The sequence below is a fragment of the Triticum dicoccoides genome, chromosome 4B (genome assembly GCF_002162155.2).
Source record: "Triticum dicoccoides isolate Atlit2015 ecotype Zavitan chromosome 4B, WEW_v2.0, whole genome shotgun sequence".
NCBI lineage: Eukaryota > Viridiplantae > Streptophyta > Magnoliopsida > Poales > Poaceae > Triticum > Triticum dicoccoides.
Genome location: NC_041387.1, coordinates 598,105,171 through 598,116,719, shown reverse-complemented (window position 1 = coordinate 598,116,719; position 11,549 = coordinate 598,105,171). Strand labels below are relative to the sequence as shown.

At 44.3% G+C, this 11,549-nt stretch overlaps 2 protein-coding genes across 2 annotated transcripts; both read right to left on the bottom strand.

Annotated features, from left to right (window-relative positions):
• Window positions 1–369: 369 nt before the first annotated feature.
• On the bottom strand, window positions 370–2,751 carry LOC119291677 (cold-regulated protein 27-like). Its single transcript, XM_037570485.1, has 3 exons — window positions 2,066–2,751; window positions 1,041–1,470; window positions 370–866 (listed from the first exon to the last, which is right to left on the bottom strand). Exons 1-3 carry the CDS (start codon window positions 2,126–2,128, stop codon window positions 745–747), a joined length of 615 nt encoding a protein of 204 aa, XP_037426382.1. The 5' UTR covers window positions 2,129–2,751; the 3' UTR covers window positions 370–744.
• A 1,959-nt stretch (window positions 2,752–4,710) lies between these two features.
• On the bottom strand, window positions 4,711–10,104 carry LOC119291676 (15-cis-phytoene desaturase, chloroplastic/chromoplastic-like). The gene is made up of 15 exons (XM_037570484.1): window positions 9,945–10,104; window positions 9,087–9,341; window positions 8,855–8,987; window positions 8,648–8,736; window positions 8,435–8,492; window positions 7,759–7,914; window positions 7,402–7,550; window positions 6,888–7,007; window positions 6,524–6,737; window positions 6,351–6,453; window positions 6,176–6,223; window positions 5,969–6,014; window positions 5,408–5,595; window positions 5,133–5,295; window positions 4,711–5,011 (listed from the first exon to the last, which is right to left on the bottom strand). Exons 2-15 carry the CDS (start codon window positions 9,276–9,278, stop codon window positions 4,940–4,942), a joined length of 1,731 nt encoding a protein of 576 aa, XP_037426381.1. The 5' UTR covers window positions 9,279–9,341; window positions 9,945–10,104; the 3' UTR covers window positions 4,711–4,939.
• Window positions 10,105–11,549: the final 1,445 nt, after the last annotated feature.

The following is an 11,549-nucleotide window of genomic DNA, read 5'->3' as shown; positions in this document are numbered from 1 at the left end:
GGGATTGCAGATGAGCGATGAAGATCCTCCATGTTTATGTTCCTACCACACATTCCAGCAAGCGGATAACTGCACCAAATGTTCTTTTCAACAACTCCAAAAACTTTGATTTATTGCACTGCATAAGCAGGAGACGTACAGTGGCCAGAAGGGCCCCAAAAAAAAAAGGGAAACAACCGGGCATTTCGCTCGTTCCAGATCTGGTTGGTACTTCCACATCTTTTGAGTAGAAGAGGATCATGTTACAAGTATTTTTTTTCATCCATGTCAATACCAATTGAATCAGCGTTATCAGCTGTCAATTTGATATGTGGTTTTATACCATGCTACTCCACATGTGTGTAGCATCTAATTGTCTTGTGGCAAACATGAACATTTCATTCACATTGCAAACAACAACATTTCATTACATCCGTAAAATGAAACAATATTACTATCAACCACGATACCACTACTAAGCAGTGAGTGAGCCTGTTGTTCCTCATAATGGGGCACTAGAGCGGACCACACAATCGACTTTTAACTGCAAAATAGAGATACATAACCAGAATCTAATCTGTTAACAAACCCTCCAGTGCTCACCGGTGGCGCATTTACCGAGAAATACTCTTCCATGCTTTACTTCAGAGCATCCTTGCTTCCAAGTTCCAACAGGTTTTGAGGTAGCAAGCAGGCTCTTTGAGTAATTGGGTGTGTTGCTTTTGTCAACGCTTGCAACAGACTATGCTAATTGATCCTGTAAACTCACTGGATCGTTTGAGTGAAGTAAGTGGAAGAACTGCTCAATCTCCTTTTCTTGCATGCTTTGCTTGATTCTGCGCCAACTTCTGCCTCGTCGTCGTCAGCAAAGTTCTGATCAGAGACCTCTGCAGAGAGAAACATGGCATCAGAAATTTAGTTCACCGCAGGATGCTGATATAGAACATGGTTACCATAAAACAACAGCGCCCATAGCTATCTGTTATGAGCTTACGGATAACATAGGTATGCATCTTCCATAAAATCAGCTAAAGATTAAAGGAACTAATTGAGCTAGGTACCTGAATTTTCATCGAGAAGGCTTTCTCCCTTGCAAGTTCCCAATTCCCTTCCGTGTGACAACGGAGTGCTCCCAGGGACAGTCCGGATACCCGATTCGTGATCGCCTACTGAAGTTTGTGCCCCATCACCTCTTGCACTGCTGCTGCTGCTGCAATCACGCGATCTGAAATGCTGGATCCAGGGGTTTGCAGGCAGGCTTTGTTTGGCCCCAACTTGAGCACAAGCATTGGGCCTCTCAAACTCGACTTTCTTCCACACTCCAGCTCCACCTTGGAGAACCTTGAACCCATTGGTACCTGGATCTTTCTTGTTCGCGTTGTGTCCCTGATTGTAGAGTCGGTTGATGAAAGAGGCTTCCATGGAGCTTATGTAATCCGTGTGCCTCTCATCCGTCCATCCCGCCGACATCAGGTTAGTAACCTGGTTGCCCTGTCAAAGAACAACATGGTGGCACTAATCAGTTTATTAATTTCCAGGGGTAGAAATCTGCTAACAAGATGAAAGTAAAGCAGGGATCCAAAATTCATGCTCAAGGATCTGTGCTTTATATATAAAGCGGGGCTGAAGCCTTTTTCGGTAATTCATGCTCAAGGCCACAGTGGTAGCATTTTCCAAATTTATTTAGCCATTTGGCGAGACTGGTGCTGTTTTCGTAACTTGCAATCATATGCACATAACGAGCAGGAGCAGGAGCAGGAGCAGGAGCAGCGCACAGCTTTTTTTATTTTTAATTTCTGGAAGGAACTATGTTTTGAAGAGACCTCTTTCCGAACAAAGGTGACGGTTCAGACAAACAACGGGTGTTAAAGCATTTAGGGTATTCCTTTGTTCTTGGCCTTGCTGTTATGAACATAGTAAGTAATATTGGTCCTTGAATTGAGAAGAAGAGTGGTAAGCAACAGTGGACCATGGAAATTACTCGATATTATTTCTTAACAAAATCGAGCAATCATGCATCACACACTGCTAGATAAATAAAATAATAAAAATGGAGAGAGGGAACATGTGGCGGACCAGTGGTTACCTGGGCAATGCCGACGTCCGCTGGCTCCGGCTTGACTGAGCGATCCAGGTACACCTCGCCCATCTGATTCTACTTGTCAGGAGAAGGAGCCCGACAAGGGGGGTGGACAGGCAGAGGACCCCGAGGAACGGATTCGCCTGTGTTGGCCTGAGACAAGAAAGATCTCCCCGCGGATTTCCTTTGGGAGATGTGGCGCGGAGAGGCGGGAAGGAGATCCAAGGAAGGAAGGAAGGAAGGAAGGAAGAAGCAAATCCCCTTGAATTGAGCCCGCCTGGAGGTCGGGGAGGAGACCGGCGCGGAAGAGATTTGGAACCCCAACAACCGGAAAACAATCAAGAAGAGATTCCGCAGGATCCAGGCCAAGAACCGACCCCGACGGAGGGCAGATCGATCGAGCGAGCGAGCGAGCCGTGGCGGGGATGGGATGGAAATCTGTGGGGATTCGGCCGGCGTGGTCTCTCCGGACGGGACGGGAGGGGAGGGGAGAGAAATAGCAGCGGCGGAGCGGAGGGAGGGAGGAAGGAAGCAGGCAAAGAATGGATGAGCAAGCCAAGCGGACGGGCGGAGGAAGGAAGTATTTCTCCTCCGCCCGCAAATATCAGGGGAGAGGCAAAGAATGGACGCCCTTTTTGCGCCTACGTGCCGGCGCTTTTCCAGCGTGGCGGGGCGACAGGTGGGGTGGCGCGGCGCGGGGGTGGAAATATCTCGCCCCGCCGCCAGATATTTGTTGGCCGCCCCGCCCGCCACAAAGATCTGCGGGGCAAGGGAAGGGGAGGCCGACCAGGCCGGACCAGACCAGAGCGGAGGGGATCGGCGTGCGCTTTACTGCCCAGTGGGCCACTCTCATCCGCGACACTGTGGCGGGCGAGGCCGGAGCTCTCCCGCGCGACTGGCTACGTGGACGCGCCGTGTTTTCGCTAGCCGACATGCGGGCGGACGGACGGGGCGACGTGGGCGACGGTGCACCGCACCGGGGGACGACGGCCAACGCTTTCCCTGTCCAGCTTCGATCGTACGTATTCCCTCCCGTTGTTACCATGGCTTTTGCTTTGCTTTGGCGTGGATCGACGGCTCGCTCGACTAAACCCAGCCCACGCAATCCGCAGAGCTAGCTCACCTTGCTTGAGATTAGAATTGCTATAGTAGTGATCTAAACACTTTTATATTAGTTTACCGAGAAAGTACTACATTAGAGGAAGACGTACGACCACAACTAGCTGCGGTAGAGTAGCGCGCGCCACTCGTGACGAAACACGTTTTGCTGCATCTTATCTCTCTGTGCGCCGCCGCCAGAGAAAAAAAGACCATGGTAGATAGAAGAATCCGTCTGCGCACTTTTCCCTCCTTTTCGAATAAGGATCCTCGATGTGAAAGGCGTTTCCGTCGACTATGAAGGCATCTGTGGCGACGGCATGTCTGGGTTTTTCTTTTTGTTAATTGTTGTTGCGGAGAGGACCTTAGACCTATATTAAACCAGACCAGTGATACAGAGCACACCCACGCAGAAGAAGAATTACACTCCCTCGTTCCTAAATACAAGTCTTTTCAGATATTTCAACTACTCCCTCCGTTCGGAATTACTTGTCACAAAAATGTATGTATCTACAACTAAAACACATCTAGATACATTCATTTTTTGGACGAGTAATTCCGAACGGAGGGAGTACATACAGATGCATATAGACGTAGTTTAGAATGTAGATTCATTCATTTTGCGCCGTATGTAGTTCATATTAAAATCTCTAAAAGGACTTATAATTAGGAACGGAGGGAGTACATTGTATGACATCTTGTTTTTGCCGGTAAATATCGTTGTCATAATATGGAGCTACGTACGTGTACGAATGTGCACCGTGATAGGCCTAGTCTTGACGGGCGCCCGTACTCTAACATGCCCTCCTACCATGAATCACGTACCGAAGCCTAATGCAAGCATTCGGGCCTCAGATAATTCTCCTCATAATATCTAATCACGGAGTGGGATTTTTCTCCTTCCTTTTGAATTTTGGATGCTTTTGTTCAGTCATTATCCACAACAAGAAGGCTTGAGCTACAGCCCACATGGAATGGAACATCCATTCCAGACAATCTCATACAGCTAGCGAAGACCCATGCCACGAGATATGATCCGCCCTTTTTGAAAAGGAAAAATAAAATGATATGCCCTACTAGCACCTCAGATATATGTATGGCCTACTAGCCTGCCAGTACTACCATCTCCGTTCCCAAATATAAGTCTTTTTAAAGATTTCAACAAATGACTACATACGGAGCAAAATGAATGAATCTATACTTTAAAATATGTCTACATACATCCATATGCTGTAGTTTATTTGAAATGTCTAAAAAGACTTATATTTAGGAACGGAGGGAGTACTATCTCCTGATGATTTTTTTTTGAGTCGATCTCCTGTTGACATACCTACCACAGGAAATATCTCACAAGTACAATTATTGAGGGGCCCACAAGGAATATCTTGAGAGACTAATCCAGCCTGTACACACACCCTTCTGAAAATTGCAGCTGACCAAGCCCATCAATATATCCAAGCAGACAAAAGATCTTAGATATCGTTAGGATATTGTCCATGCTTTCTTCTCCTTCGCACACACAAACCTTGACTTGGGTTTTACTCCAGGGGACATGAAAAAGCAATCGGCCACGGTTACTGCTTCGGTTTCCAACTGCAAACAAGATAATAATATCTAAGATCCCTTTATCACTTTTGCCCTTCTGCAAAAGGTCTTCTTTGTTTTACAAATCTCCCTTTTTGTCCCAATATGTGGCTGTCAGCTCAATTCACTGGTGGACTCTACAACAATGTGACAATGACATATAGGAAACGCTAAAAAAAATTGAATCGCGCTAACTAGCTACAACTTGGAGGCGACGGGGGCTTCGGTTTGCAGGCTCTCCTGGCTCCTGCGGGACAGCATCTTAGAATCCTGCGAGCAGAAACGCGATAGCATATTAGACTATGATAACGGGGCACCGTGATGCACGAAGACAACAGCGTACAAGTTTGATGCATCTATGAACGCCCAATACAACGGAGAGAGCATTTACCTGCACTATGGACTGAGCACAAAACTTTCCTGACAAAACCGCACCCTCCATGGAAGCCAAGTATTTCTGCTTTGTGTAATCGCCGGCCAGATAAAACCCTTCGATCGGTGATCGTTGCAGAGGTCGGCAAGGTTCGCAATTCGGGACGGTCTTGTAAACGGACCTGTAACAGCGAGCCAGGAAGTGTAAACCATGTAAGAGAAGAAGAGCGCATCAAAGCCGCCTCTTGATTAGTTATCACTTTATCAGGAAGGGTGTCAGGGAAATGTCCTGACCTCGGTGTCTTCACAACATGGTATTTAAGAATCTTTGCTTTACTCTGGTCAGCAGCGATTTCATCAGGAAACAACTTGGCTAGCTCTAGCATAGTTGCTTCGATGATTTCGGTGTCACTCCGTCCGATCCATTCCTCTGCTGGAGCAAAAACCAACTCCAGCATCGAACGGTTTGGATCATAGTACTCCTGTAAACAGTTAGAAAAGAAAAAGAAAGAGAAAGGATGAGTACTAGTTCATGTCCTTCATTCTTTTTCCTAAGCTATTACGGTTATTATCATCAGAGGAAAAAAAACAATTACGATTAATAAATCAGCAGTCAACTGACATGTCAGCAATGACAAAAGGATGCCATACTTCATTCTTTAAGATAACTAAAATTTGAAATGCCAACAGTAATTATTAGTTTAATAATGAATTCCTTCTGCGGCACATGCATATTTTTTACATAGGCGTATAGACTTTGGGGCATTTGGTCATAGTGAAATATAAATTCAGGTTAACCCACGTGCAATACTTAGAAGTGAACTGCAAACTAAGCCTAAATCATCAAGTTAGTACCTTGCACGCTAAAGACATGTCTGCATAAACGCTTAAAAGTGAACTCCTGAAACAGAAAGATCGATATATTGTAAGGGACATATGTTATTTAGTACAGTATCAACCAAGAATTCAAACATGGAGTAGGAAAGAATGCACCCAATTTGAATACTGGACAACATATTCATTAGGCGTCAACAATAAGATCAGTATGACCAAAAGACATACCTGCTGAAAAGAAGGTGGTCATACGTGTTCTTCAGTTTTCTGTCAAACCTGAAATATTCAAATCAACAGAAACACTAAGAGGTATTTCAAAAATTCATGGGGCACACGGGCACAAGTAGAACCACAACACATAAATGACGTCTTAACTTACAACCAAACATTTAAATCAACTAACCATATATGAACATTGATGACAGGAACTCCCACCAACTTATCCAGCCTTTTGAAATAAGAGATCTCTCTCCACTCTTGTGGTACAAGAAGCTTGAAGATATCAACTGAATCACAAGCTAGTCAGTTAAACTGAATAGGTGCAAAGGAAGCATGATTCTTGAAAATAAATCGCACCTGGTGCTGCAAAAACATATGCATCTCCAGTTATTTGAGTCCCATCAGTAAGTGCAAAGTGCTTCACTGTTCCGTCAGGGTTCAGTTCAATTTTCTGAATACGAGAATTCAGCCGGACCTCACCACCCAAAGACTGAATGTGGTTAACAATAGGCATGCATAGCCTTTCAGGAGGATTACCATCCAAGAATGCCATTTTCGAGCCATGCTTCTCCTACACATTTACAGTTTTTTCATTAAGTAATGCCCCCAAGTTGTTATTATGGTGTGATTGTGTGAATGAATGCTTGCATCTTCTAAAGGTAATAAAGGACAGAATATGTCATCTATGTCTTCAGGAGGAATAGAGGAACTGAAGTTGTACCTGGAGAAATCTGTTTAGAGCAATCAGAATGCACTGCATGGATAACTCGTCAGGGTTTATGAAATTCAGTGCCTTGGACATTGCAATAAAAACCTCGTCGTTGACTCGATCAGGAACACCCTGTGCTGATTAAATAACTGTATCAGAAACTGTATTGACTCAATTACTGAGAACAACAAAAGAAAGAAAATAGCACTTATCAACATTTTAGTTCAAATAAGAAAGGTGAACCTGCTGTGCATTAATTAGCAAATAAGAACCTGCATTCTCTTCGTTTGCTCACTTGGGATTTAACTTGAAAGATTCATAAAACTATAAGCATTGCTTAAGCCTAATTTGCATACAAAAGGGCTTGGTTGAAGATGAAAGATGGAAGCTTGAGCATAGGACCAAAGAATATGACAATAAAAGGCAGAAATGTATTAGCAAACAAAACCTCGTTACAACCTAGCCTCATAGAGATTGCAATATGTTTACTACAGTGACGAGGCTAAATGACACAGTGAGCTCATACCTGCTTTTCCATCCATTCGGAAACAGTTAAGCCATCTTGAGCTTCAACGTAAGCTTGGCCACCAAGCATTGCTGGTAGAAGCCCAATAGCAAACTTCACCTTCTCCGGCCAAGTAAGCATTTCATTGTTTTTCAGTATGGCCCACACTCCTGTTAAATGCATGCATAGTCAATGATAACCTGATATTGATTGGCAGAGTAGCTCAACAGCCATGATCATAGTTGTTTGTATTTACTAATTGACCCACTAGTTGATTCACATATTAGCACTTAAAAGAACTAACACTAGGATGCATTTCTGAGTTCTCTTGGCATTCTTTCTTCTATTGAGCAACACCAGGACTATGTATAACCTTACCATTTAAGGGCGCCGGCAAAGTCTCTGGGAAATCAAAACGGCTGTATTCTCCTGGTTTGTTTGGCATGGCAAATATCATGGAGTGTTCCTTCCATTGCAAGCGATCACTAATACCAAGCTCAGCAAACAAATTCTGTACATTGGGATAAGCTCCAACTGAAAAGAAAAAACATATGGTTACATATATGCACAGAATGAAAAGTATCGTACACATGCTATTAGAAGGAAAGAGAAGGCTGGTAGAAGAAAAATTTATAGATAAAAAGAAACTATTCAACCAAGCCAACCATGCCGTATGGAACATTAAAATCTAAACTATTGTATGTGATGTTAGTGTACAAACTTCCAGGCTTAAAAGAGTTTGGGACCGATTTTACTTCGGCAAGAATTCCTTTCTTAATAATGGCCATGCATAAAGTCCACTAAAAACATTTCTTTTAAATAAGGCCCATCTAGTAGAAATTCAAACAAAAATAATAGTTGACAGAACGAAACACTTTCCTTCTTTTTGCGATTTCAGAACCTGAACATGACTCCTCAGAGATCAGTTCGTACTTCACTCAAGGTGTTTTATCATATTTGTCTGAAACATCTACCTATACACTGGTAATGGAAGTAACCTAGATAACACACAGAAGCACAAAGAGAACCTTGAAGAACCAGAACCAGAGCTTACAAAAAATATGAAGGCCAGTCTCGTACCAATCACCATCTTCATCCTTCCATGCAGCTAACTGTTCAAGGCATACAACGATAGAAACAATAAGAAACAACAACGATAACAGTGAATATGAGCTACTTAGGCTGAAGACAATAAATGAAAATTAAGATCACATAACGAGCACAACTTTAGAGATGAGATAAGCAAGTATGTAAGTAACGATCAGACCTTTCCGCCCAACACATCTCTTGCCTCAAGCACTATGGGTTTGTGGCCAGCGTCTGCCAGGTATTTTGCAGTTGATAGACCAGCCAGTCCTGCAAAATTCACACCAGAAACTAGTAATGCTAAGAGGCAATGGTGATTCTCTCAAGGTTATCTGGTGTGTGAAAAATTATACATGTTCTAATTTTCGAGTTACATCAGACTTCAGACCTGCACCAGCAATCACGACCTGTAATGGTTTACTGGGGCGTTCACTGCTTCTAAACGACGAAGAAAGCTGGCCAGCTTCCAAATAGTTAATCGTGTTCTCTAGTGGAGGCCTTGGAAAATCTTGGCAAACAACCTGCAAAGAAGGCAAGCAATTATTTGACAAGAAATGCTATGGGGAGATAAAATAACGAATAGGCTTTTCCAAAAATAGAAACAGAGGCAAAAGATTAACCTGCAGAGCACGAAGTCCATGACGTGATCTTTTTACTTTATTCCTTAAGCCAAGGGAGGTCGTACGATGACTAGTTTTTAGTGCCTGGACGCTGCTACTTGTGAAACACCTCTGCGTATGAAGTTGTCCAGCAAAAGATCTTACTTGCTTCGCTCCAGCTATGTTCATAGATGATAGGCAGCTGGTATCCATACTGAAGCAAGTAGTCCGGCAGATTCTTGTCAACCTTATTCAACCAACAGGCGCAGGAGAAATCTGCATAATCAAGAAGAGCAATTAGACTCGTAGCTCACGAGGCCCTCTGCTATTAAGCCAAGTGTTGTAACAGGTCAATCGATTCAGACTGCCATAACAAGTCACAATTTGCCGAGAGCCAAATGACAGAGAATTTTGTCCATTGAGAGTGGAGCGGTCTTTCGGTTGAGGAGATGAGAATAAAAGTGTAGAGAAAAGGATCAGGGCAGCTGTGTCAACTATAGATATGAGAGCTCCACATGATCCATCACTTATTTTGCAGCAGAAACATGAGTTGATTGTAGTAACTTGTTGAACCAAAGCATGAAATGGGCGAATGGGGTGTGGCTGCAGGGTGAGCAAATCAAGCACGCAGCATCCGCCCGGTGAAGTCTACGGCTGATTTTCGCAGTCGATCGGGAGTTCCGACGCCTCTAATCTAATCTGAAGTATAATAAACCCCGAGAAAATCCCCAACTCCGGGGCTGCTACCCAACGCTTGCCGCGCGGATTCTAGGCAGCGGCGCGAGGATTCCGCTAAACGGGGGAACTGGAGCCGCGCCGGCGCAAGGGAATGACGGAGTAAAGCCGCCTGGCTGCCTCGTGCGGGGAGGGGAGACTTACCGGAGGAGGGCGGAGGAGATGGACCGAGCGGCGAGGCGGATGGGAAGAGGGAGGAGGGAGTCGCGAGGGGAGGGGCTTTATGTCCGGCGCGGGATAAGGCTGGTCGCCGGCTGGGGCGGGGGGAGAGGGACAAAGGCGGGGGAGTCACTGAGGCGAGGAAGATGTGGTGGCGGAGGATGCCTTTTGGCGCCTGGTGCGCTCTACGTTTTCCGTGGAATATACCGCGGCCACCTCACACGTTTTCATGGCCTGTCTTCTGGTTCGACCGGACGCATCGTGCCTGGCCTGTGCGGAGTTGCACGAACATGTTTTTTTTTACACAGTACAGACGCAAGCGCTCATATACACGCGCATATACTCACTCATATGATCGTACACGCGCATATCCTACCCCTATAAGCACCTCCGAAGGAATAAGTCGGCATATCATCTTGAAATTTACAAAGTCACCATAGGCACCTCGTCGTCGACGGGAACGTCTCCTCCCACTGGATGTGCATCGTCGGAAATTCTGAAATAAATTCAGAAATAAATGCGAGCACCAGGATTTGAATCCTAATGAACTGGGGATACCACAGTCCCTCTAACCATCCAACCACAGGTTGGTTCGCGTTGCACGAACATGGTTGTTTGGTCGCTGTCGCGGAGAATTCTCTCGTAGCGACGAGAGCCTTTAGGCCATCTCCAAGGCGAACTCTTAAAGCATCTCTAGCAGACCCCTTAAAAACGCCAAACCTGTAAGTTCCGGCGAGTTTACGGTTTCAGATCAATTTTATGGTCAGAACAGACACTATAAAAGTTTTTCATTCAACATGGTATCACATCCGTCTGTGAAAGCCCGGTTGTCCAAACTCATCCGGATGCAAAACCAGGGGCATTTGCGGCGTCTGAACCGTCGCCACGTCCGACGCCCCAGTACCACCCAAAAATATCTTCCGCACCCGCCTCTCCCACTGGCTATCAGCAATAGGATAAATTATACCTACCTCCAGAAGCTTTAGTATTTCATTTCTTACTACTTCTTTCATCTTAGGATTTAATCATCTTTGGTGATCAACAACTAGTTTAGCATCATTTTTCAGCTTTTTTTGTGCTAACATAGAGTGGGACTAATGCCCTTAAGATCATCAAGAGTATATCCAATAGCAGCTTGGTGCTTCTTTAGAGTTTTCAATAATTTCTCTTCTTCATGTTCTGAAAGGTTGGCACTAATAATAACAGGTATATCTTCTTTTTATCAAGATAAGCATATTTTAAAGTATCAGGTAATTGTTTAAGCTCAAACACGGGATTATCCTCGGTTGGAGGGGGATCCCCGAGGATTTCAACAGGCAAATTGTGTTTCAAAATAGGTCATTGCTTAAAAAATACTTCATCAAATTTCCTTCTTTCATTCATAAACATATTATTTTTATGGTATAGCAAATATTGTTCTAGAGGATCATTAGGAGGCACGGCAACAGAAGCAAGACTAATAATTTTATCCTTACTAGGCAATTCTTTATCATGAGGTTGTCTAGAAAATTTAGAAAAAACTAAAGTCGTGAGAAATATCCCCTAAACCAACAGTAACAATATCCTTTTCGCAGTCTATCTTAGCATTAA

What these genes read in the sequence shown, in the direction of transcription:
- LOC119291676 (XM_037570484.1), bottom strand. Translation starts at nt 9,278, where the DNA reads ATGGATACCAGCTGCCTATCATCTATGAACATAGCTGGAGCGAAGCAA. An exon ending in CCGAATGGATGGAAAAGCAG is followed by an intron (nt 7,008 to 7,401) that starts GTATGAGCTCAC and finishes TAATCAGCACAG; the next exon opens with GGTGTTCCTGATCGAGTCAA. An exon ending in ACATGTCTTTAGCGTGCAAG is followed by an intron (nt 5,596 to 5,968) that starts GTACTAACTTGA and finishes AACTGTTTACAG; the next exon opens with GAGTACTATGATCCAAACCG.
- LOC119291677 (XM_037570485.1), bottom strand. Translation starts at nt 2,128, where the DNA reads ATGGGCGAGGTGTACCTGGATCGCTCAGTCAAGCCGGAGCCAGCGGAC. An exon ending in CGGACGTCGGCATTGCCCAG is followed by an intron (nt 1,471 to 2,065) that starts GTAACCACTGGT and finishes GTTCTTTGACAG; the next exon opens with GGCAACCAGGTTACTAACCT. An exon ending in CCTTCTCGATGAAAATTCAG is followed by an intron (nt 867 to 1,040) that starts GTACCTAGCTCA and finishes TTCTCTCTGCAG; the next exon opens with AGGTCTCTGATCAGAACTTT.